At 53.0% G+C, this 25514-nt stretch overlaps 2 protein-coding genes across 2 annotated transcripts in view; one reads left to right on the forward strand and one right to left on the reverse strand.

Moving 5' to 3' along the window:
• Positions 1-4563: 4563 nt before the first annotated feature.
• FOXD3 (forkhead box D3) lies at positions 4564-6365 on the reverse strand. The gene has a single exon (XM_049808065.1). It carries the CDS (start codon positions 5888-5890, stop codon positions 4637-4639), a length of 1254 nt encoding a protein of 417 aa, XP_049664022.1. The 5' UTR covers positions 5891-6365; the 3' UTR covers positions 4564-4636.
• A 4285-nt stretch (positions 6366-10650) lies between these two features.
• DOCK7 (dedicator of cytokinesis 7) overlaps positions 10651-25514 on the forward strand; it is a 348282-nt gene continuing 333418 nt past the window's right edge. The window contains exon 1 of the mRNA XM_049807269.1: positions 10651-10657. The gene's annotated coding sequence lies outside the window, so the exon portion shown is untranslated. The remainder of the gene's footprint in view (positions 10658-25514) is intronic.

Below are 25514 nucleotides of genomic sequence, written 5' to 3' on the forward strand. Positions count from 1 at the left end.
GGAATAGAAGTGTTGGCTCTGGAGAACGCAGTGTTTGTCCAGTTGCACCAGTTCCCGGTGAGATGGAGGGAGGGGAGACTGCGGGGACGGCGGACGCGGGTGCCCCGGCAGTCTCCCGCGGAGACTTAAGCTCCGCGGAGGTTTAAGCGGGCGCGGGTCGTCTCGAAGGCAGCCCCGGGGGGGGGGGGGGGGGGGATGCGCTAAACCGGAGCGCCGTGCCCGAGCCGAGCCCCGTCCGCAGCCGCGGACCCGCGGGGCCGGCCGGCGTAACTTCCGCGCCGCTCTCGCCGTGGTTCCTCAGCCGCCGCTTTTTTAAAATCGCTTGGAAGTGCACCCCCAAAATGGCGAGGCCCCAAAATCCCGGGCCCTGCTGACCCAGGGAACACCCACGACCCCCCTAAAACAAGTCTCCGTGGCATTTTTCTCGGAGCGGGAGACCCCCACGAAGGACGAGGGATGGCGCTTCCCAAACCGAAATACTCGCCCCCTTTCCTTTGTTTCTGGCCCAAGACTCGGAGCCCGGGCCGGCGGGGTGGGGACCGGGGCGAACCGCATCCCCCAGTGCCCCCCCACCCCCACCCCCGGACCCCTCGCTCGGAGCGATCCCCAAAAGCTTCCCGTGTCCCAAAGGTTTCTGGTGTCTCCAGTGGATGATTTCCTCCGGCCCCCTCTCCGTGGGACACCCGAGAAGGAAAGGTCTCGGGTGGGAATCTTCCCCACCCGGTTCCCCCCGGTGTTCCCTCCGCCGGTACCGGCAAACCCGGCCTCAGCTCTGCCCTCCCGCAGCTCCGGAGCGGGGTCTCCGATCGCTGCCCGGCCGGTGGGGGGTTGGATGGAGAGGGGGGGGCGGACCGCAGGCTTTCAACACCCGTTAACTCTCAGCCCCGCTCTGTGCCCGGGCAGAGATCAATTACGCTCTAAACGGGCGGCATCGAGAGCAATTAGCGGGGAGTGTGTGTGTGGGGGGGGGGGGACGGACACACGGACGCGCAACTCCCGCGGCCGCGCAGCGCCCCGAGCCCGGCGGCTGCGAAAGCGAGAGGGTTCCCCGGGAGACCCGCAGCAGCCGAGGAAACGGCCCTGCTGAGCCCATCTCGGCCCTTTTTTTCAAGCAACCTGGTGGTTTAGAGGATTTAGGGCCAGATCTTATCTCCAGCCCCATTGTACATTCTCCGGGCGGAGAGAGCGGCGGGTCCGCGATTGTAATAAATAATTGGGGGGGGGGGGGGGGGGGGGAACGACTTTGGGTAAACTCTGCGGGCTGCGAGGATGGTCATTTTCCCGGTGCTTAGGATCTAGTTACTTTCAATACACCCCAGGGACCAGACACGACACGGCTTATACTAATAGGCATCTGTCACCGACCGTGTCAAGTTTTACCATATGCGTCCCACAAGTTTGTGGAAGGAAAAGGAAAAAGAAAAAAAAAAAGAGGAAGAACAAGAAAAAAAAAAAAAAAAAAAAAAAAAAGACTTTCTGTTATCTGGTTGAAGGGAGCGGCTGCCGAAAACTTTGCCGGGAGATGCCGTCCCCGACCCGCCGCCGTTCCCGGCGAGGGCTGTGCCCCTCTCCGCTGGAAAGCCGCTCGCCGGCCCGGCTGCAAACCCTCCGCCGTTTGGGGACCGATTTCTCGTACACCCCCCCCCCCGACCGCCCCCCACCCCCCGAGCCCCGCCGGTAGCTTTACGAGACCCTCCGCCCCCCCTAAGTCGTGCCCCCCCCCCCCGCTCCCATCCCGGTCCCATCCCAGGCGATTCCAGGCAATGGGATCGCTCCCGGTCCCCCCCCGGGGAGGTCCCGGGACCGGGGTCGAGGAGGAGGAGGAGGAGGAGGAGGAGGAGGAGGAGGAGGAGGAGGAAGGGGGGACGCGCCCCCTGCAGGTCCCGGTGCGTTACTGCAGCCCCCCCGCCGCCACCGGGAGCCCTCACCTGCCCGCAGGGTCCCCGCTGCCCCAACCGGGCCGGCCCCGCGGCTGCGGGAAGGCAGCGGTTCCCACGGGGGAGGCGGACAGACGGACGGACGGACGGATTGTCGCCGCCGCCGTCCTTCCCCGAGTGCCGTTCCCTCCCGGTGCTGCCGGGCCCTTCTTCCCCGGGAAAGGCTTCTCCGGTGCCGCCGATCGCTTTCCTCGGCGATCGGGGAAGAGGGAGGGAGGGAGGGACGGGGGTTGGAGGGGAAAGCCGGGGGGAGAAGGAGAGGACGGAGGTAACGGAGGGAGAAACCCTTCCCGGGGCCGGCGGGGAGGAAAGTTGCCGGTTCCGCAGATGCCGAGCCCGAGGTATTGCTGCTATGTGGGGAAATATGAGCGAGTAATTTTATAAGTAACAAAGGCCGGGGAATGGAATGAGCCCCTGTTATCCGGTGTCCTCTGGAAGCCCTGGATCAGCAGGTTCTTGAGCCTAAAAGCGAATTCAAGAAGAGGCTCCTTTCCCTTTTCCCAGGGGGATCCGCTAAAGATAGAAATAACCTCCGCGCGTGTTCGCCCAAATCACCTACCATTTGCTGTTTGTGTAAAACCGATTAGCCAGACACAACTGTGAACCAACTTGTGACTTTTATAGCCGCCGAGCACAAACAAATTTAGATCCGCCGGGCAAAGGAGCCCCCGGTGGGGGCCGGACACCGAATCCCCCCCCCCCCCCCCCCCGACCCCCGACCCCCGACCCCCGGCCCGGTTCGCTTCAGGTGCCCGTTTCTCCCTTTCCCCGGCAGCTGATTAGCGAGTCCTTCTTTCGAAAGTTCAAACTAGCTCATCGCCGGGCTGCTGGTTTTATTTTAGTCCGGGCGTGCGGAGGTATAAATATTTACTTAGGAAGAAATAATATTTACTGCTTACCGGGAAAGCGAGGACACTTTTAGGGAGTGAGTGACGGTGAAAATCCCCCGGTGCCGGTGGGTGTCAGGGCTGGGAGAAGCCCCTCGTCCTCCTCCTCCTCCCGCAAGCCAACCCCGGCGCCCGCTGCAGCTTTGTTTTTCCTAACAAAGAACGCGAATTATTTAGGCGGAAAAGCCAAATCCGCGAAGGTTTTCCAAAATTCCACGTTTGGCGAGGGAGAGAATAAAGTACGAGACAGCTCGCCAGCTCGCCACACTAAACCCCCCCCCAAAGCGGGGTTTTCAACGCGCCACAGATTATTAATTTTATTATTTTTTTCATCTCGGCCGTCTCTGTATTTTAGCCCCGAAAATGCACGCAAATGTACATTTATTTTTTTTTTTTTTTTGGCAGCTGCCCTTAAAACTTAGTTATTAGGAATTAGCCGGGAAAGGCCGTTCCCTTTCCGTGGGAACGCGGGGCCGCTCCTTTATCACCGGTTATTTCCCCGACCTGAACGAAAGAGCCGCGCTCGGACACCGCACGGGCGCGGCTCGAATTTTATTTTTTTCGGTCAATTTTGGTTCCTTGCAAAATAAAGAATAAACGTCGCTTAGATCGCCCCAACGCCTTTTCTTTAAACCCGTTGCTCTTAGAGCCAACCCAAAGCGTACCTAGTCCGGCCGGGAAGGGGCAGGATCCCGCAGCGCCCGGGATGCCGAGCCGGAGTCAGGCTGAGAAAAAAATTAATATTTTTGGGGGAGGGGAGGGAAATAATAATAATAATAATAATAAAAAAATCACGGCACGGTTGAGAGAGCCTCGGACCTGCCGGGGAAGGTTTAATTTGGAAGGACTCGCCGGGATGCCGGTCCGGCAAGGAGCGGGGCCGGTGGCTGCCGTTGCGCGGCCGCGGAAGGAACCCGCGGGGCCGTGGGAAACCCACCCGGTTCCGCACCGAGCCCGGCGATACCCAAACCTCGGTGGGAAGGAGAAAGCCGGCGCTCCGCGGGCGCGGCTGCTCCTCCGCCCGTTTTCCAGCCTCCGCGGCCCCCCGCTCGGGTGGGTGCTCAAAGATACGCCTCTCACACAAAGACGGGCAGAGCATTTTAAAAATTTATTTACAAAGTTGTGTACAACACGAAGGGATAACATTTAGAATACATATATTCATTCATATATAAACAGACTTCTATAATAGAGTTGACAGCGTTTTCCTCCTCTGTGGGTTTTTTTTTTCCTCCAAAATTCTTTTTTGTTGTTGTCGTCGTTCGTTCGTTTCCTATTTAAAATTTCCCCCGCTTATCGTTTTTCTTTTTTTTGGATACATTTTTTTGTGTGTGTGTGTGTGGGTTTGTTTGGTTTTTTTTTGTTTTCGTTTTTTTGTGGTTTTTTTCCTCGTTTGTTCGTTTACTTCGGATAAAACCGCTCGGAGCGCCGGAACCTTCAAAAAAAGTGAAAGTTCGCAGCTCCTAAACGCGACCGTCATTTCGCCTCTTTAGAAAAATAAAAACCCCGAAAGCAACGTCAGCGATTTTTGATACAAATATGTACAAGCGGCGGTGGCCGTTGGGGAGAAAGGGCGGGGGGGGGGGGGGGGAGAAAGACCCCGACGCCGGCTCCGGAGCCCGAGCGGGGCGACCGCGGACCCCCGCACCCCCCCCCCCCCCAACCCAAACACACACACACACACACAGCCCCGAGGGGGCGGCCGGCGGCGGGGCTGCAGGAACCCTCCGGCCGGGGGATGGTGGGCTACCTACCGCCGGCCGGGGGGGGGTGGGGTGGGTGGCGGTGGGCTACCTACCGCCGGCCGGGGGGCTACTGCGCCGGCCACTTGGCCTGCACGGCGGCGGCGGCGGCGGGGGCGGCGGGTTGCAGGAACTGCCCCGCGATGATGTTGGTAGGCACGCTGAGGATGGGGGCGATGGCGGCGGTGGTCCTGGCCAGCGCCAGGGGCTGGTGGGCCATGAGAGCCGACTGCACGGTGACGGGCGGCCGCAGGAAAGTCTGGGCTCCGGCGGCCGAGCTGGCGGCCGGGACGCCGATGATGTTCTCGATGCTGAAAGAGGGACGGCTGCTGGGCTCGGATTTGACGATGGAGCCGGCGGCTCCCAGGCTGTTGAGCTGCAGCTGGAGGCCGGGGCTGAGCTGGGAGTTGAAGGCTTTGCGGCCGAGCTCGCCGGACGGCAGCAGGGGCACGGCGGGCGGCAGCATGGGTCCCACCGGGGGGATGTAGGGGTACTGCAGCGCGGCGGCGGCGGCCGCCGGGTGGGTGTAGGCGCCGGGGTGAAGCCCGTAGGGGCGGCCGTAGGGGCCGGCCAGGCCGTAGGCGCCGAAGCCCTGCATCATGAGCGCCGTCTGGTCCCGCAGGTGCTCCTGCTGGTGCCGCTTGAAGCGCTTCCTACGGCGGAGGAAGCTGCCGTTGTCGAACATGTCCTCGGACTGCGGGTCCAGCGTCCAGTAGTTGCCCTTGCCCGGGTTGCCGGGCTCCCGGGGGATCTTGACGAAGCAGTCGTTGAGGGAGAGGTTGTGGCGGATGCTGTTCTGCCAGGCGGGGAACTTCTCCCGGTAGTAGGGGAAGCGGTTGCTGATGAACTCGCAGATGCCGCTGAGCGTCAGCTTCTTCTGCGGGCTCTGCAGGATGGCCATGGTGATGAGGGCGATGTAGGAGTAGGGCGGCTTCACCAGGCTGCTCTTGGGCTTGCTCTGCCCCGCCGCCGCCGCCGCCGCCGCCGCCGCCGCCGCCGCCGCCCCGCCGCCGCCGCCGCCGCCGCCGCTCGCCCCCTCCTCGCCGCCCCCCTTGTCGGCCGCGCCGCCGGGGGCCGCCTCGGCCGGGCTCCCGCCGCCGCCGCCGCCGCCGCCGCTCTCCGCGCCCGCCTCCGCGGGCGGCGCCGGCTCCGCCGCCTCGTCCAGCGGCAGGCGCGGCAGGGCGGCCGGGCTGCCGGCCTCGCCGTCGCTCTCCTTGCCCGGCCCGTCGTCTCCTTCGCCCACCACGTCGATATCCACATCCTCGGCCGCCGGGACGGCGGGGCCGGACATGTCGCCGGAGCTGCCGCCGCCCGACAGGGTCATCCCCGCTCGGCGGCGAGGCGGAGGCGGCGGCGGCGGCGGCGGCGGCGGCGGCGGAGGCGGCGGCGGGGCCTCCCGCCCGCACCCGGCGGGGCGGCGGGTTCCCCCCGCGGCCCCCTACCCGCCGCCGCTCCTCCGACCGGTCCCTGGGGCTAGACCCGAGCGGCCCGGTTGCCCGCCGCGGCGCCGTCCCCGCGGGGCATGGGGCGGCCGCTCCCGCTCCTCTCCCGTCCGCGGCGTCCCGCGGCTCGGGGCTGTTGCCCTGGCCGCCCGGTCACCTCCGGCTGAGCGCTCCGCTCCCCCCGCCGGGCATCGGGGCTCAGGCGGCGACGCTGGCTCCCGCCCGCCGCGATGGGCGCCGCTGGGCGCCGGGCATGGGGCCGCCGCCGCCGCCGCCGCCGCGCCTCCGCGGGCACCCGCCGCTCCACCGCTCCGCTCCGCGGCCGCGGCCCCCGCCGCGCACCGCTCCGCCGCCCTCGGCTCTGTCTTTCTGGCTCGGTCGGCTGGGTTGTTTCTCGGTTGCTCGGGTGTGGGTCGTTTTCCTTTCGCGCTCTGGGCTTTTTGGGTTGCTTTAGGGCTTTTTTGATCCTCCTCTCCTCTTGCCCGCCTTTGGTTTGCTTGGGGGTTTTTTTGGGGGGGGGGAGTTGGTTTTTTTTTTTGGTCCCCCCCCTCGGCGGAGGGAGGGGACGGAGCTCCCGGAGGCCGGGCGGGGCAGGGGGGGAGCGGGGGGGGGGCGAGAGCAGGAGGCCGGGGCGTCGCGGGGCCTCGCTCGCCACTTTGGAAGAGCGGCGCGGTCCGGACTGCCTGATAGATTACTTTCCCGTTAAAGATATACTCGGAGGCGGCGCCACGTGACCGCGTGACGTCAGGCGCCCCGCTGTGAAGTCATGCAAAACTCGAGTTTGTTTCATGGACCGTCAACAAAGAGCAGCGCCGAGCTCCGCTCCGCCCGCCCCGTCGGGCCGCCCGCCCGCCCGTCCGTCCGTCCCGACGGCTCCGCCGCAGCCCGCCGGGAACCGGCAGCCGTGTGTGTGTGTCTGTCTCTTCTTCCCCACCGCCCCCCCTCCCAAAACAAAAAGTTGCCTCCCCGGGGGGGGTCCCGATGTCGTTGTCGGTGCCCGGAGGCCGCCGCGGTGCGCTCGGCAGCCGAGCGCAGGCTCAGCGGACGCGTCGCCGTAAGAGCGCTTAAACCCGCCAAGTTCGGGCTCTGCAGTCACTTTTCCGTGGTTTTCCTCTTTTTTTTCTTTTCCTTTTTTTTTTTTCCAACAGCAGCACCAGCTGGGAACGGAAGATCAGAGAATGGCTATTGATTAATCTATTAGGTTAGTCGCGGGGAGAAATAAAAAAGACGTAAAATAACAAAGGGAAACTATAAATAAAGAAGCTTTTAGCCGGTTCCTTTTTTTTTTTTTTTTTTTCCTCCTCTTTTTTTTTTTTTTTTTTTTTTTCCAGAGGTGTTAACGACTTAATCATTGCGGGCTTTAGCATATGAAAAAGTAGGAAATGAGGGAGTGTGTGTGAATGTGAGGACCGTATTGACGCGGCCCCAGGTAAGCCCCGGCCCGGGGAGAGGCGCCCGGCGGGGCGGGAGGGGGCCCGGCCACCCACCCACCCGTGTCCCGGTGCGCCCCGGAGAAGGAACCCCCGCCCGGGACTTCGGCCACGGGTGGTTCACGGGGCTTTGCTTTTTAATTCGTGTCCCCCCCCCATCCCCATCCCCATCCCCATCCCCATCCCCTCGTTGTTGGTCATTCTCGCAGGTGTTGTCGGATTTCGGGGAATACAATTAAATGAGGAAAATGCCCCCACGAGCGAACAGTTTCACAATCTTCCCACGGGGCCGGTTCCCTCCCTGCGCGGCCGCGGACCCGCCACCCCGCGGGGTTGTTCCCCCCCCCCCCCCCCCTCCCTTCTCCGGCTCCTTTTTTACGCGTTTCCCGGCGGATCTCCGCGGACCGTGACCCTGGCCTCCGCACCCGCGTACCGCCCGCCCCACTCACATACCGACGTGCACACTCACACACTCACACTCGTGTCCGTGTCCCCCCCCCCCCCCCGCCCCAAAAGCTGTCCCAGGGAAAAGGGAAGGCAAAAAAAAAGACCGACTCCGCAGCCCCCTGTTTCATTTGTTGCGCTTTTCTTCGACACAATAAAAGTCAAATTAATTGATTCATACCATTAATTACGGTGCTTAGCGTGAAAAGAAACGTTTCCCCTCGATTAGGGCTCTATTGTGCTAATCCCGTGTTCAATCACGGCTGCCGACTGAGGGGCCCGGCCCGGCGGGGCGGCCCCGCTCCGCGCCCCTCCGCGCCCCTCCGCGCCCCTCCGCGGGCCGGGGGGGGTGTGTGTGTGTCTGTGTGTGTTGGGGGGGGGGGCTGCTGGGGCTCCCAGGGCTTCAGGCGGCGAAGTTTAGGAAAGTATTTAGGAGCCCACCCGGCTGGAAAGTATTGAGGAGCCTAGCCGGGTGGAGTGGGGAAGGAGAAATGGGTTTCCAAAAATCAGGAAACTTTCCCCGAAATCTCCCGGGAAGCCCCGAAGTTCAAGGGCTGAACGTGAGCTGCGCCCCGCAAAGCAATAAAAATAATTAAAGCAGGCGATGCGGAGGTGGAAACCCACAATAATGCCACCGCCAGAAATAGAAAGTGGGCGCCCATATAGACAGATAGATTTAGCAACAGGAGAAAAACAAACTGTATCGTCCGGATCGATACGGAGTCAAATAGAGACACGGCAAGCGGCGGGGAAAGGGAGGATGGAATAACTTATGATAGAGAGGGAGAAATTAATTACAACTCAATTTGATTCTAATATGGCAAAGCGAGATCCCGGCTGCGAGGCGAGTTAAAAATAAATCCGGAGGCTGAGCCTCGGGGGTGGGGGGGTGCTGGGGGGGGGGGGGCTGAGGAGGAAAGGCAGAGCTGGGGCAATTTCTGCTTCTGTAATCGTTTTAAAGGAAGGAGAAACCGAAGGTGTCCCCTTTCATCTCCTTAAGCCTATTACTTTCACTAATGAGTTATATAAATCGTTGACCTGACCTGGATTAAACCAGCATTGTGGTTCGTTATAAACGTGCGGGGGTAAAAGGGGCTCGCAGGAGAGGGGCTGCGGCTGAGAAATCCCTGGAAAATAAACATATCCCAGGCGGGGACACATACACACACATCCCGCACATCCCGCACAAACATCCCCCGGCCGGGGCCGGAGCTGCGGGGCCGGAGCCGGCCACAGCGCCGGCCTGGATCCCCCCTCCCCCGGCCGGGTTTTGGGCTAAAGATGCAGATTTTCAAATATATCTGCTTTTTTTTTTTTTTTTTTTTTTTTTTTTTAAGGCCTCTATTTGCACGTGTTTGGTTTCTTTTTTTTTTTTCTTTTCCTTTTTTTTTTTTAATTGTAATAAATCGCCTGTAAAACCGGCGGACCTCAGTGTAAAACGAAATTGGTCATGTTTCCAAAACGGTTTCGGATTTATTTGTATTGGAAATGTATAAACATCCATTCTGTAAAAGGCAACACGTTTAATTAACGATGAGAGAGCAGTTAGGGGCAGAAAGCTAGTAAAATTGTGTGATAAATTTATGGCATTGTTAGCGTGCTTTTAATTATGGCTATTATGTTAATTATTTCACATTAGCATGGAGTTATCAGCAGCATGTCAGATTTAATCAAAACGAGCCTTTCTCTCGAAAATTGTGCTTTTCGTTCGCCGCGAGGAGAACGGGGGGTCCCGAGCCGAAGCCTCTCCCCCCCCCCCCCCCCCCCTTCTTTATGTATTTAAAAATAAATAAATGAAGGCTTTTTAAAAGAGGACTTCCCATTGAAAAGAGTGGCTGGACGTGATCCGGGCTGGTGCAGGCGGCAGATCCCTTTAGGCTACCGCGAGCAGCGCAGGGAGGCAGAGGAGAGAAGCGACGCTCTTGTTTTTTAGGAATTCACCATTTTCACCCCCTCCGGAGAAGGCACTTTATCATTTTGGATCATTCTGTCAAACAATATGATGTTGCTCATTTTTATCTGTCCCGTTTTACAAAGCCCCCGTTCACACTGCTGGCCAGGACAACACGCCTGAGTACAAAAGAATAAAAGAGACAAGCCGGGAGAATATAGGATCGCTGCGTGGATCAAAAAGGAGAAAAGAGGAGGAGGTGTGTGTGAGGGTGTGATTGGGGGGGGGGGGGACACGCCGTGGGGGCTCGCAGCGGCCCGGGGCCGGCTCCCTGCCCGGCGCTGCCCCGCAGGAGCGCGGCGGGGGCTCCCGCAAACGTTCCGCAGCCCCCGGGGCCACCCCCAACCTCTCTCCCCCGCAGGGTCGGTGCTACCGGGGAGGCGATCCGCCGGTTTCCGAAAGGCTGCCGTGCAAAAAAGACACACACCAAAAAAATAAAAAAAAAAAAAAAAAAAAAAAGGAAAAAAAATCTATCAATTAAAAAATAAATAAATAAATATATTGCCGCTTGGGGAGCAGCCAGCAGCGGGGCAGGCGGCGAAGTTGGATTTTTAATTTTTTTTTTTTTTTTTTTTTTTTGGGGGGGGGGGGGGAGGGGATGGCTCTGTCCGCACCGAGGTGCGGAGCAGCCCCCTCTCTCGCCTTCCGCGCCCGCGGAGAGTCCGCGGCAAACGCTCCGCCGGCCGCCGCGCAGCCCTCGTCGATGCCGGCTGCCCTCGGGGTGCTGCACCGGCCCGGCCTTCGCCTTCTCCCGCTCCGCGCAGCCCCGCGGAACATCCGCGGAGCCTCCGCGGTGAGCCCAGCCGGCTCTCGGCCGCGCCGCGGTGAGCCCAAGCTCCCCCTTCCTTCCCCACGGGAGCGGGGGGCTGCGACCACGGCAGCTGCTGGCTTATTTTTAGAGCATTTCCATTCCTCCGGTTAATTTTAGATCGATTCATTATTTAGCCCCAGTTCGCCTTTAGGGAAACCCAAGCTGGGGGCTTTGCCAGCGCTGCGCGGCCGCGGAACTTTCCCCCCGCGTGGAGTTTATTTTCCTTTAGGTGCGTATTTATGCGGTCCTTTGCCTCCTCTCTCTGCCCTCCCCTCCCACGGGAGCTGAACCAAGGCGGTGGATGGGTGCTGGGGGGGGGCACCCAGCGGTGCTGGGATCGTCCCAGTATTGGCCATAGGCAGGAACCGTCCGGGGACCTGGCAAAAGCAGGTAGAAGTGCTCAGGTGTCCCCGTAACATATTCTCTCGGGACTCGTGAAATAAAAGCAAGATTGTCAGAAGAGTGGAGGCCAGTACAGCTTAGATTCGGGTGTTTTACAAAGCAGGGAGAGGGCAAAATTAGTCAAGTGCGCTAAAATACAGAATTATTGTCGGGCAAATTGGACTGTGAGAGCAGAGGAACTCTGCTGCCTTTTGTGCAAGACGGCGGTAAAGTTAGTTGAGATCCAATTAAAAAAAAAAACAACCCACACCACCAAAACCGTTTGGCAGTTGTTCAATACAAATGTGTTTATTCTTCAGATTTTCATTTTGCAAATTCCCACACTAAACCAGCAGATAGGTGTCCCCCAGTTTGCAGCCCGCAAGCAGCCTGTGCTCGCTCTGCACTCCCGCACAGTCCCGGTCATCCAGCAGCGACGGTTCCTGGAACCGCCCCGACCATCTCCAACAAAATGGCTAAAACTCACCCTCTACGCACCTGCTCAAATCCCTGTCCCTGGAGGATGCCTCTGTGAGGCATAATAAATACAGAGCAAAAAACCCGCAGAGGCAAATCTCAAGAAAATCCTTTAAATTTGCTTTATTTGAGGGAGGGGATGGGTGGGAAGGGGTGACCCTGGCCCAGCTCCTGGGGTGGTAAGGGGGGGAGGCAGGCGGCAGCCCCCGGCCCGGCTCTGTGCGATGCCGGGGTGCGACGTCCTCACCCTCCAGGGAATGGCTGGTCGGTGAGGGAATGTTCTCGGGCCATCATTTCTCCTTCAAAACCTGGGGATTTCTTCATGCAGGGAGGGAGAGGGGAGGCTCGATGGGCTTGGGAAGGAAGGTACATTTCAGATGAAGATGCCTTTATTTGTCTGAGGAAGGGGAGTAAATCAACGTGACCTAAGATTTTTCCCTTCATCTACACACGGCCCAAAGGGACGGCGCAAACGGTGCCGATGTGGTGGCAAACATGGGGATGCGTCTCAAAAAGAGGGGACGCAACCCCAAAAGAGGGGACGCAACCCAAAGAGAAGGGTCGCAACCCAAAATGAGGGTCCGCAGAGAGGCAGCGGTGGAAGCTCCTTCAAACCGCTGCCCGTGTGTGTTTTCATACTGACTTTGCAGGTAGGCAGAAGGTGTGAGGAGGGCACAGCAGGTTTTTGTCTCCGTTGTTCCCCTTGCCCGTGAGATGCAAATGGCTGAGAAGAAGCTAAGAGGATTTCCAGGGATGTGAGGAAATCCCTTTGCCGAAAGCAGCATCGCCGCGAGCCCCGCATGGGCTGGCCCGGTCCTCTTCCCAGCGTGACGCTAACACGTACTTAACTCAGAGACGCTCCCGTGAGGTTTTGCACATCGTGAGAGTGCCCACGGAGCGCCACGAGCTGTTTCAGGATTTAGTTTTACAGATCGGCGCAGCCAGGACGTCAGCGGGAGCCAGCTCCCCCTCCACGTGCTCTCATGCTTCCCAGGGCTTCATTTGTTTGTTTTTTTCCAGGATAGTTTTGTAAGCCGTTCCTCTGGCTCGTGTATAACACCCTCGATTCCCTTTATTAAGCACGGAAAGACAAGCGGTGAATTATCGCTGTTGTTAATAAAATTACTCTGCTAATATTTTTCCCCAACACATTGAATATTATTGATACGTAACGGATGAACCCCCTCTTGACGCAGGCGGCCGGCGCAGGGCCTATGCATCACCGCAGCTCCACGTACACCATCCAAATGGTGCCTTGGTGGAGCGTAAGTGGTGCACAGGCCTTTTATGGGCCTTCTGCAGAACGGTGAATTTTACCCAAAATGCAGGTTAAAACCCCTGCTAGGTATTAATGTAATCAGGTCCATAATCTCTCCATCAAAAACTCCCCAAGCACCTCTTCACCTGCTAAACCAGGTAGCTCCTTATCTGGAGAGTGCTCTAGCACATTTTAGGGGACTCTTTGCTTTTTTTTTTTGTAAAGAAAATACGCGTCACTAAACCCCTCCAAGTCCTGGCTTAGTGGCAGAGTGAGGGGAGTCACCAAAGGGCCGTCCCGAATTGCCACGTGTCTGCACCGGTCCAACATTTTCCTCCCCTACCTTCAAAATATAGAATTGAGTCATCACAACTTTTCTATGAAAAGTGGGTGACTTCCACAGACCTCTTGGAAACAGAACCAGCAGCTTCAGAAAGAAAAAAGTCTGTGGGTTTTTTTCCAAAATCCATTTTTTGGGCCCAAAATAAGGTTTTTTTCTTCTTTTTTGGGGCAACACGGACCATTTCCAGCAGAGCTGCCTCCTGCCATTCCCCACAAGGCTTCTTTGTCAGTTTGACCACTAGGGTACTTCTGTGAATTCTATTTAGATCCTTCGCCTTATTAGAAGAATCTTTATTAAACGTTTTATTCAAGTATTTTAATGCCTTACAGGGCATGTTGTAAAACCCTACTGATTTCGAAAGCTTCTTTGAGGGCTCACAGGCAGCGCGGAGCCCGGATGAGCGTTTCCAGCGCTCGTGTGATGGGAGCACGCGTCGGCAACCTCGCTCGTGCCTAGGACAGGACGGATAAAACCAGGGAGGGTTTTAATTTTGACAAAAATCACTAAGGGGTGGTACTCCTAATCAAAAGGGGAGGATGTGAAGGTTCAGTGTTTATTCCTTAAACCACATCGACGTTATTATTATTTTTTTTTGGTTGGATTTCCTGCTTTGGCCCAGGTAGAAAAGGTTTCCGAGAGGAACTCCAGCTAAGGAGGTGAAGAAACAGTGTATTGAGCTCATCAGGCAGCATTTACAGTCTGTAAATAAAGCTTATTTAGGGGCTGTTGTTAAAATATTACATGATGGAGGAGTTCAACAGGCATGTTTAAATGGATTCTAAGCAACTGGGCAGAGAAAAAATATGTCTGTGGGACCATGAAACATTTATCTGTCCAGAAGGAGAGGGAAAAAAAAAGCCAGGAATGATCTATCATAAGGGAGGAAATCTGCACCTCAGCATTTGCCAAAATGTCTTAATTGCTTTGTAAACTCATCTAAATAAATAAAACGTGGAGCAGCTCTCTGCTACGGACGAGCGTGGTCTGCGCAGCGGGGAGGATCGCTTGGGGATAAAAGATCTAATCCTGCCCAGGGCTGGGCTCGCTCCTGTCTCGGGGCTGCTGTGGGGTTTATTGCAGCCGTGGCCGGTGCGGGAGGGCAGGAAAGTTTCACAGGGCTTGTGGGGGGGTCGTGGAGGTGTGTGGGGGCTGCCGTCCCACCGGCTGGGCGGCTGACACGGGGACCCATCCCCTGCACCAGCCCTTGGCCGTGGAAAGGAGCCGCTCGGGCGGCTTTCAGCCCCGCTGGAAACTCTGGCAGGCGTCGTGGCTCCTCTTTACTCAGTTTTTTTACCGCTGCTTGTAAGTTTTACTGGTGAAAATGGCTCTGGGCGATACTTGCAGGTCATTTGCTTTGAGGACTCACGCAGCACAGGTGTAAGAGGGCTTCTTCTGCTTCCTTGGGTTTATTTAAAGCTGCCCAATTTGTGGGGTTTTTCCCTACTTCCCTTGGGAAAATATTCCACTGCCTACGACACACTTCTCCTTGTAGTTGGTCTACATAGGCCATTTATTAATTTTACCTCATTACTGCTTGTTACACCTCTTAGCACCAATGCAGAGTTAACGTTCATTCATAATAAGGAGACATTTGTGCTGACATAAAGCTTTCAAGCCAGTGATCTCAAAACACCGAATGGGAATGAATGAATTTAACTTGTGCAACTCATTTAACTACGGAAAAGCGTTTATTGTTCCCCAGTGCTGCAAAGGGAGATACTGGGGTTCACCGGGAGCAACCCCACCTAGTGCCTAGCGCTCGGGTCTGTCCTCGTGGGATTGCACCCTCACCCTTCTGCAGGCTCTGCCAAGTCCTCCTCATCCTCAGCTTTTACTCTCCGCCCTGCTCCAAATAAGCGGGGAGATGGCTTTCCTCCTCAAAATCCAAAAGAGATCGCTGCTCAGCGCACGAGGGCACGCTACATTTCACCCTAAGAGCGTTGGGCCCCCAGAGCGCAGGTAACTGCGCTGCGGCAATGAAAAAGGACTTTCGGATTCACTTCCAATGAGTTCTTAGTCCTTCGTGGCTCTGGGTTTGGGGGTTACTGACTGACGTCCGAACTGCTCGGGAATAGGAAACGGCTGCAGTTTTTCCAAGGTGAAAATGGTCATTAGGTCCCTACGCCCATTGAGCCCCGCCTGTGCGTACGTGTATCTGCAGCTCGGGAAGGCGTTTTTAAACTAATTGCACTTCTCTTGGGATGGGGTTAGGGCTTACATCAGGTCAGACCCCGGTGCTGTTTCAGAACGGGGTAAAGCTCACACGGGCTTGACAGGTGAGGAGGTGGCTCCTCTCTTACGCGTTCGGTTTGTTTCTGGAGTATAACCGACGTCTACCCATCCCTACAGCCTGCAGTTCCAGGTCCGGCTTTGTTAGATCTGTCAGGGTCTTTCTCAAAGCAAAGGGGTGAACTTCCTCCAGCCCTATAGCCCGTGTTTCCAGAATTACTCAGCGTAGCATTTAAACCGTGTAAATTAATGGGACTTAAATACGTGCTTCAAGTTAACTGTATTCTAAAGCTGAACTAGAGTTTCATTTTCCGGGTAAGCCTTGTTAAAATTCGTAAGGTAAATTTTCATCTTCATATATATGAAATATCTTCCTTCCTTGCTTTCTCCTGATAGATTTTACCATTGTATTTTCATTTCTTAGTGAACCTCGACCTGGAGCAATGGTCATTCCTGTATCGAAGCTACAACCAACGCAGCTCCTGAGTTACTCCAGTGATGGCTGGAAGGGTCCTGCAGGGCTGGCTTGTGTTAACGGGCGCTGCTCACGGAGAGACGATGACCGGAGAAGGTACACGGCTGAGATTTTGTCACAGTACCCTGCCCCTTTGGCTTCTATTAACCACTAATGGCCCGGTCCTGCATCCCTTACGAGGACAAAAAAGGACATTTTCTCAGAAAGATCGGCCAGATCCTGAACAACTTTACTCATGTGGTTGCTCTCCATTACAGTAATTATTTGCGTGAATAAGAGGGTAAGGATTGGTAAGGATTTTTTGGGCTGTTGTTCTGGGAAGGACGTATGTCTAGCATAGCTTTAGCTAACATGTCCTGCATGTTTTACGTGTTTCTTGTGTGTGTGAAATGTAATATACTTATATGTTTTGGAGTCATGTATTTAGATATGATCTCATATAAGTTTGGCAGATAAATACGTTCATATCATATAGCACTGACATACTTATTTTTACTTAGGACTGCTTGTATTCAAGGACTTCTTTCTGTGCTTGGTAGAGTCAGCAGAAGCCTTGCTGTTGGCTTAGCTGAATCCTCATTAGGTCCAAATTTTCCCTTCAAATTGCAGCCATCCGTTTGAACAAAAAACATGCTATGCAACCTAGCCATTATGTTTAAGTCAAAGGTGAATGTTAGATACGGATCCGTCCTGTCATTGGCAAAAAGATTTATGCCTGTCTGTACGAGGCTAGGTAATCCCTTGAAACTGGAACGATGTTTTATTTTCTAGCTGCCCATGACACTTCAGCGACTGGTCTCTGGGGTCTTATTCCTTCAAAGAATGACGTGAAACAGGCTGAGCTGTGGCTCTGGCCCAGGTGAATGGGTGAATTTGCAAACAACTTTGTGCAACTTGCTGGCAGAATTACCCGGACAGAAATCTCTCCTTAAATTTACCTTTCTCCCACATTACTTGCCTGAATGCATGACGCTAAGGAAGAGGAAGAGGCAGGAAGAAGAATGTCCTGATTCTCAAGAAGCTGCGAATCTGAAAACGGAGAGTTTCAAAAAAATTCAAGAGGAGAAATTAAGTAAATAAACGCTAGGTATAGAAATCAAACACACACTGCCCAATGGGCGAGCAGCGCTTTAATGGTGTAATTAGTGAACGATCTTGCTGAAAGGTCTCTGTGCTCGCAGCCCCTTGGTACCGTACTGCGCTTCTGTGGTGCAATATTTGTGCCTGGTTTCTTCTGGTAAAGTTTATAGATGCAACTTTAAAAAAAGAGGGAGTATTTTCTGTAATTATTCGTTAACCCATCTACCGCAGTAAATTATGCCCCAGCCCCGTGGCTTTCTGTGTAACACGAATCAGATGGGAGCTTCATATTTAGTTTAATAAACCGTAATTTCTGACAAAGGTAACTGTCACCTTTTGTTTCATTCTGCGCGTTTATTTTTCAAGCACCAGAGCTGACCTCCGAACTCAATCTGCACTTGCCTATTGATGCATAAATATCTGTAATATCACAGTAAATTAAATTCAGTTTTAAAGGGTTTCTATTTAACAATCTGTCAGAACTTTCACAGCGTTTGATTTCTAGTTTCCTCTGTCCACTGACAGGTTTATCTCAATATGGCTTGATTAATGAAACCTTTTATTTGGAGTAAGCATACCTATTATTACCATAATCTCTTAATGCTTGCTTAGGCAACATTGTACTCTAACAGCAGGGCTCCAAAAACTTCCAGCCCCTTCACTACTTGGCAGAACAAGCAGCGAGATTTGGGGGCTGGGGAAGGGACAGCACTGTCCTGCCCTGCACTCTCGGAGAGGGGGGCGTGTGTTGCAAAATCAAGCAGTTTCTCAGTTTAGTGCATTTGGAAATGTTATTTCCGTGGAAGTTGGTGCTAAGCATGCCTTATCGCAAAGTATTTTTGCTATAGATTAGCAAATGTACATTTCCTGTGATTAGTCTTACCCTAGGGAGGCAATGGATGTTCTAAGGAGAGTTCTTAAGGATGATTCGTTGAATTTCGGGAAAAAATACTACAGCATAGCCTAGAGAAGTTTGTATTCGATTTGGGTATCACAGTCATTGACTTCTGACGCTTGGTTTTCCTATCATACGGCCCCGGGTAAATCACTTCATCTCTCTGTGCTGTAATCCCATCTCACTGACGGTCACGTGTAACAGCGTAAATAGAGTTACACCATGAGAGTGGCAGAGTAAAACCGCTCCAGACGAGAGAAGGGCCGGGGCAAAACATTTCCATTTTTCTCTGTCGAGTGGGAATAATACTAGTTCCTTACTGCACAGGAGGGTCTGGAAGTTGAATTACTAATTCCACCGTGCTTTCAGCATGCAACGTTGCTGTTGTCACTGCGGACTGCTCTGCAACAGTGACTTGGATGAAAGATGAGGCGCTTGGATACCCTTAGCGAGACAGAAGCAAGGAAGTAAGCAGCAAGTTGCATCCCTGGATTAGGAAAAGATAAGGACCATGCTTTTCATCCCCGAGAGATCTTTACGGTTAGACAAGTTCAGGACAATTGCACCTTTCCCTGGGCTCCCCAAGGATTTTGCTCCTTCCCAGCTTGTACAGGCGGTGGGTGAACTTGCAGCCCCACAGAGGGCAACGGGAGCTCTGACGCTGACTTTAGCAGGGCCAGGGTTCACCGGGAGTTTGATCCCCTTCTTATTCTTGTTTACAGCTGGGGTCTGGGCTTTTTCCAAACTGCTCCTCCCTGGGACTTCTTTGTTTAAGACCCGATTGTCAGACTGCGTCAGGTTCTGCCGAGTCCAGCGCTTCTGAAAAAGAAGACCCCACCTCCCGGCTTTTTTTAACCACCTAAAAAAAGATTGAATAACCTAGGTGGGCTCTGACAGCTGGCTTATCTCCAGCTTTCCAGGGACACCGTTTGCTTTTAGCTCTCCAACATCTCCGAGAGACTCTCTGATTGAAGTCCACATCCCGCTGGAGTCAGGGACAAAGTTCCCACCAGTGTCAGTAAAGGTTTGATTGCTGTGCGTGCCAACGTAAGGATCAGACGTGTAAAATGTCACACGTGCTATGTCACTCTAAATAGTCGCGAATCCCTTTTGTCTGGAAATATAAAGAACTACTACATCAGCATTACGTAACTATTAAAGATGAGAATAATTTTTAAGGCCATTTGTGTACTTGTTTCTACAGAATGAAAATCTTTCAGGAGGTTTATTTCATCAAGGCATTAATCAGCATCAGGAAATACATTCTCAGTTCTGCGTTAAGACCCAGACGGGCATTGTCCTTCCCAGACAAATAACTCGCATACGAGGATTGTATTTATCTATCGGTGTACACACACAAAGAGCACACACAAAAGCATATACAGTACTTTGCACGTATATACTCGATCACAGAATATTTTCGCAGTATAAAAAGTTGGAGAAACTCATTAGAAGCAAATTGTATATTTTCAATCAATAAATGCAATATGGTTCAATGGCCCTGCATACAATGTGTGCTTCTGCAGTACCAGGAGCAATACTTTCAATAGACGAATGCTTTCGATTGTCATAAAAATGTTTATTTGCTGGAAAGTACAGACTTCTGCTCATGCAATCCTCCTTGTAGAATTATTATAATTCCCCAACACGTTTCAGACTTTTTGGGTTGTTTCACACTCTGCTTTTTAACCTTCAACAACAAATATTGTTGTATCATGAAGACAGCAAATCCAAACAATTACATATGTAGTCCAAAGGCATACACAAGAAAATCAATATTTGACGTCTTTGCAACTCCCTCTTTGGAGCAGCGCTCAATAGCTCTTATTCATTATACACTTATATCTCTTTCAGATTCGCCTTTGTCACCAGAAACCCATTTTTTTTTCTCCTTTGACTTCCACATAACTTCTTTGCCCTGTACTTTTACAGATGCCTTCTGGCTATAAATACTAATGAAATCTCTTTGCTTAATTCAATTTTGCTGGTACACTTACAGTTATGACCTAACTTTCCCACGAGAGAGACTGATTGAACATTCCAATACCTTATGGATGGGAGCAAACACTCCACAGAACTGGACTGACAATTTCCATAATTATAGAATTCACAGCCTAATGACCTTAAAAAACAATAAAAAGATCTCTTGTTAATTCCATTTCTGTTACTGACATTCAAGATATTTCATTTTTCACAGGACAACAAATTTACTTTTTATTTTCAAAAGAGCAGTCTATCCTTTTACCCTAGATTAAATTTTCTGAATATTGAAGGATTTCATTGAATATTTAGCATTTCTTTGTCTTTTAAAAGTTAGAATATTTATGATCCTTAGAATGCTTCTGACTGATTTATAGCAATCAATTATAAGAGTGCGTTTTCAAATAGCCCTTTTAAAAATGAAGAATAGAATAATTAAAAAGATCAGAAGTCCTCCCTTGCATATAATTATTTCATTATTTCATTACAGTGCAGAAATTGTTTTTGCTGACTGTGAACAATTTTAATTGAGCAAAATCTGTATTAATATACGATAGCAAGCAGTTCTTCCTAAGAAATAAGATCACTAATTGCCTAAATTTTTATTCAGCACAGTGAGCCTTAAAAGCCACATTGCAATATAAACCTAATCACTAGGTACAGCGGATACTTTTGCCATAGCGGAGACATTCCCAAAGCATAACCTTGCTGTACAGCTAATTTATTCCTTCAACAGGTTTATGGCCGCATGAAACGTTTGTTTGGGTGCTGATTTGTCGCAGGCTGGGAGCAGAGAGCTTTGCTGCCAGCCTGCCTGTCCCTGCTCAAGCACGGCTGCCCGTGCCACACGGCCTGAAAGATGGCTCGTGCCACGCGTGGCCACCTTGTCCCCACGTTTTGGTGGGGATGCTGCCATGGGTGGCCGTGTGCCTTGCCTACACTGTTCTTGTTCCTCACTTTCTGTTGCCTGGCTCCTCCCTCCAACTGCTCTGGGGTCTCTTTCTATCTGCTCAACGGAGAGAGAAAGAAACGCCACCAGGGAGAAATTAAAAAGGGGAGCCTGCCTTTGGTGTCTTGAAGCACCATGTGGCTGAGGTCTCCTCTCCCTGTCAGGATTTGGGGAGCTTCTGAAAGGTCTATACTGTACACACCGCACCCTGGAGCACCCACTGGGAAGGTACTGACGTTTGCTGCAGGCTGGGTTTTGGGTGGCCTTACTTTGACCGGGAGACCAGTCCTCCATCTGTTCGTGCTGCTGTTGATCTCTGCATGGGGTGCTGCAGTCGGGTGGACACCCCCACGTTGGTGTCTACCTAACAAACCCCAGTCAACTCCAGGCGCGGGGAGGAAGCTCCGGAGGAACAGAAGGGAGTGCTGTGCACTTAAATTGGGATGCTAACATTTGTTTCACTATCACCGGTGCCTCCTCTCTGTATGGAGGGATTTGGCTTGCCCCGGGGACTCTCTCTCTGCCGCCTGTCGATAACCGCCCTTGTGCTGGCTGGACTGAAACTCCTTTGGCCCCATACGACACGCCAAATTGTCATCTGCTTTGCAAACACACACTGGGTCACTTGGCCACGACGGTCTTTCCCGGTGTTTGCCACAAGGGAAGATGGGACCTGCAGGATGGGTGAGCTTGGGCTGCCCCCAGTAGTGTGGGCACTGACGGGGGCTGTATAGGAGGCTGTAGGGGCAAGGCTATAGGGGCAAGGGCACCCATCAGCTGTTGCATGCTCCCAAGCCCTCCCCAGCCACTGGGGTGTAATATTCTTGCATGCCAGGCACAGGCAGTCCGTTCTTGTGTTCAGCTCCCAAGTCTGAGCTCAACATCCCGGTTGAGTTAATGATGTAGACAAAGAAATACCGGTGAGATTGCCTCAGAGTCCTTTAACTTAACCAGAGACACTTTTTTAGAATGAAGTAAAGTCTTCTTAATAAATAATAACACCTTAGCCAGCACAGGGCTGGCAGACAGCTTGCAATAGCTTCTGCCTAAGGTCGCCGAGCTTGACAAGAGGAGCGTGCGAGTCCGCGTCGGAGGCGGCACGGTGCCTGGAAGTGCAGATGTGGCCTTATCAGGAAACGGTCGCTGAAGGGGAAATCTGGAGTTTGTCTGAAGTGCAAGTTTCTCTTGTCACGGCGTAGTTGCTTCCGGGGTGCTGGGGGAAGTCGCAAATGGGGCTGCTGCTGGTTTGTGAATAAGGCCCTTTGTCAGCACTCAGCTATGACCCCCTTCCTCTCAAAGGCTGGCTGAAGCCCATGCAAAGAAGAGAAGTGGAAATTAAAGGTAAAATTCTGGGCCAATGCAGCAGCCTTAATATGGCGTCTGAATGGGAGAGAAAAGATTTATAATTACCTCAAAGTGAGGCTGGAATTTTTCTCCTGAGCTCCTTGCTTTCCAGTCCCACTGTGAAGTCTTAAATGCAGTTTTGGTGCCAAATTAACACTGTAGCATTAACAGTAGAAGTACTAGTACCAATAACACCCGGCAGCAAACACAGCCACATTAAGGATTGCCTGGCAGCAGATGTGATGTATCCCTCTGCTATTCTGTAGTGGCAGCCCTCAGGTATATAGTTATAATTCCTGAGAGAGGCAGGCTCTGCAGATGACAGACTGAATAGTTACAATCTATCAGGAAAAATTTTCAAGGATGAGTTAATGATTTTGTGCAATTTCCAGACCAGGTAGCAGAAGACTGGGACCCTGGAAGCCGGAGTTTCCCTGGGCTGCAGCTCTCCAGGAACAAGTAACTGTTTTTCCCTTGTGCCTCGGTTTCCACATCTATAAACCGAGTAAAAGTCCTGCCTTTTCTGTGAAATGATTTAAATGTATTTCAGAAAAGCGCTGCATAGGAAATACTCCAGGGCAGGAAAGGCGGGGGGTGTGTGTGTGTGTGTTTATAATCAACCCAACTTTTCCTGTAGTAAAATCAGTGCTAAAACTAGTCCTAGGTTAAGGCTTTTGTTACTGCTGAACAGTTACATCCCATGCTTGCCTGAAGAAGGCAGACAGTATAAGGCAGGGAATGCGTCTTTCTTTCTTAGTGACTTTGATGTCTGATATCTGTCCCCAAGTGGATACATGGGCGTTTACATTTCAAGCACCCCGTTACAGATCCTCATAATTCGCCCTGCTCCCTGCGGTGCAGGCTGCAGCTAGAATTCAATTTTTGCATCTAAACGAGATATGCACAGTAATCCAAACTATTGATGCTGTAAACCAGGCCACTTTGTGTCCACCAGCCTGGTTTGTGCACAGGACATGGTCACACACACCATCCTAATGGGGAAGTGACTAACGTAGGCTTGAACTGGGGCAAATTTACTATCCTCTTCTGCAGGTGGAGGTGGGAAATATTGGAAACTCCTTTTGTACGTGCTTGTTCCTAGATGGGGTCTGCTGTTGCGTGCCTGGTTTTCATGCACGTGAGCAAGTCTTGCATCTTCCCGGGTGAGCTTTGCTCTGCCGTGGGCTTCACTGGTGACAGTCATTTTACAAGCGACAACAACTGCACAGATGCCAGCACTGGTGCAATTTCCTTCCCAGTCTCCACCAAGTTGGTTTGCAGAAGTCTGAAGCTTAGTTTCCCAGCCTGTAACAAACTGCTAACAGTCTGCTCTTCCACATGTTGGCTGAAAATCTAAAAAGTTGGGAAAGAGCCTCGGTGACACCACAGTCCGTCCCTCCTGGGTATTTGCTGGAGCTGCTGGCACCCAGGACCCTGCTCCCTGGGCACCAGCCCCGCAAGGCTGGTCCTCACAGCACTCCGGGACTCTGGCAAGGAAAGGAGGATCCAGCTGAGCCCAGACACATTTCTGCAGCACTGACCCTCGGCTCACAGCTCTGTCCTTTGAAAACTTTGGCACTTTTACCATGGTGAACCCTCTTGGTGCTTCCTCAGTGCCCAGGGTAATCTGTAACAGGTCTGTTCCCTCGCAGTCCCAGGACAGCTGTGGTGGCAGCGTGTGTTACAAAGGATTTGAGCTGCCATCTGTGTCCTTTGTGCCTGCTCATGGCTTCTCTCCCTGTGCCCGGCAAGATGGAGAAGGTTATTTGTCTTAAGAACATTTTCTCCTTCTCCCTCTTTGTTGTGCACCAGTGTCAACAAGCAATTTGCTCTCTCTAGCATAATTCATTTCTGTTTGGGCCCTAATTGTCCCTCCCTCTACATGGCTGGCTGCTTGCCTAGCTATTCCCAGGCTCTCCCCGGGGTGTTTCGCAGAGCTCCATCGAAGCAGGGTCAGCCCTCGGCTGTCAAGTGATGGTTGCTGTGCTGCTCGTGTCTTCCCCGCAGAACAGGGACTGCTCCGAGGGGCTGCCACGGTGCTTGACGTGAGTGAGGATGGGGAGAGCTCCGAGCAAACACTTTGGGGCAGTTTAAGATGTTACTGCCTCCAAGATAGCTGTTGTGCTGGGAGGCTGCTACTGCCCAATTCCCAGACCTCCTGTGGAGCCCTGTTCAGAAGAGGGCAGCTCTGACAAGACATGTGGGATTGGTGCTATCTGCTCACCTGGACAAGAAACTAAATGCGTTCTCAGCTTTCTGTTTGAGATATCTCATTTGGTCCCTTGCAAATAGTTTATTTGATGTTTGTGTAGCCCTGAGAAACGGAAACATGTCAGGACTGAATTACTGGCATATGTAACCTGGATCTGGTTTTTGTAGCTCATCTGGTGCTGGCAGGCAGGGCGGTGCGTGCTCCTCGGGACTCCAAAATGGACCTGCCTGTAGACGATTGTTCCCTTCTGCCGGTTCACCCCGTCCCCAGACGTGCCTGTGCGTGGCGGCTGATGCACATCTGCTGGGGCAGAGCTGGAGAGTGGGAGTGGGGACGTGGGCCTTTGCTATTCCCGCACCATTGCTGCTCAGTGCCCACGTGGGTCCTGGCGGCAGCCTGGTTGTGGCAGAGGGATCTCAGTGCGGGCTGAGCTAAGAATCAGAGAAGGGGGAAAGGTGCCCATCCTTTATGCTGCTGCAGCTAAGCTGCCATCAGTGCCCAAACTAGTTCATTTAAGGCTAAACTTCTATAGTTATACACTGCACTGCACTGCAATCATTAAAAAAAAAAGAGAAAAAAGCTTCCCTCTTTCACCAGGATGGTATGAGGCTTAATTAATTAGCACTTTAAGGTGCTTGGATAGTCTGTTGATGGAAAATCATAGCTTATTCATTCATTTTCCCCTCCAGGCAGTCAGAAAAGAGTTGGCATTTCACTCATGGATGCAATGGAGGCATCTCCGTTGCAGTCAAAATTTTGCAAGGGCGAGAAGACCTCGCAGAGGGCTCTTGCTTCCTGAAAGTGATTCTGATGGTAGGAATCGTTTAATGGGACAGAAAGACGTGGCCTAGCATAAGGGACTCCACTCAGCCCAACTCAGAGCAGGTTAAGGAAGACTTGATGATAACCCAGAAGTTTCTACAAGGACAACAGAATTTTCTTCATGGTCTTTTCAATCTGTATCAATCAGGCAAGACAACAGTAAGGTGCCAGAAGAAGCTAGGCAAATTCGGAGTAAAAAACTGCACTTTTTTTAAGGGTGAGGAACAATTCAGCACGAGGCCCAGTGGCTTGGTTTTTTTGCTGGCCATTTTAAGATTAAGATTTTTCATTTCTCTGAAAGTGATGCTGGAGTTTAAACAAGAATGAAGACAGGATTTTCTGTGCCTGTGATTCGAGAAGAGACTGAGGGATCCTCACAGCTCTCCCTGACTTTATATTCCATAGAGACCAAATTCCTGGTCCTG

The sequence above is a fragment of the Accipiter gentilis genome, chromosome 8, assembly GCF_929443795.1.
Source record: "Accipiter gentilis chromosome 8, bAccGen1.1, whole genome shotgun sequence".
Taxonomy (NCBI): Eukaryota; Metazoa; Chordata; class Aves; order Accipitriformes; family Accipitridae; genus Astur; species Astur gentilis.

What these genes read in the sequence shown, in the direction of transcription:
- FOXD3 (XM_049808065.1), bottom strand. Translation starts at nt 5,890, where the DNA reads ATGACCCTGTCGGGCGGCGGCAGCTCCGGCGACATGTCCGGCCCCGCC.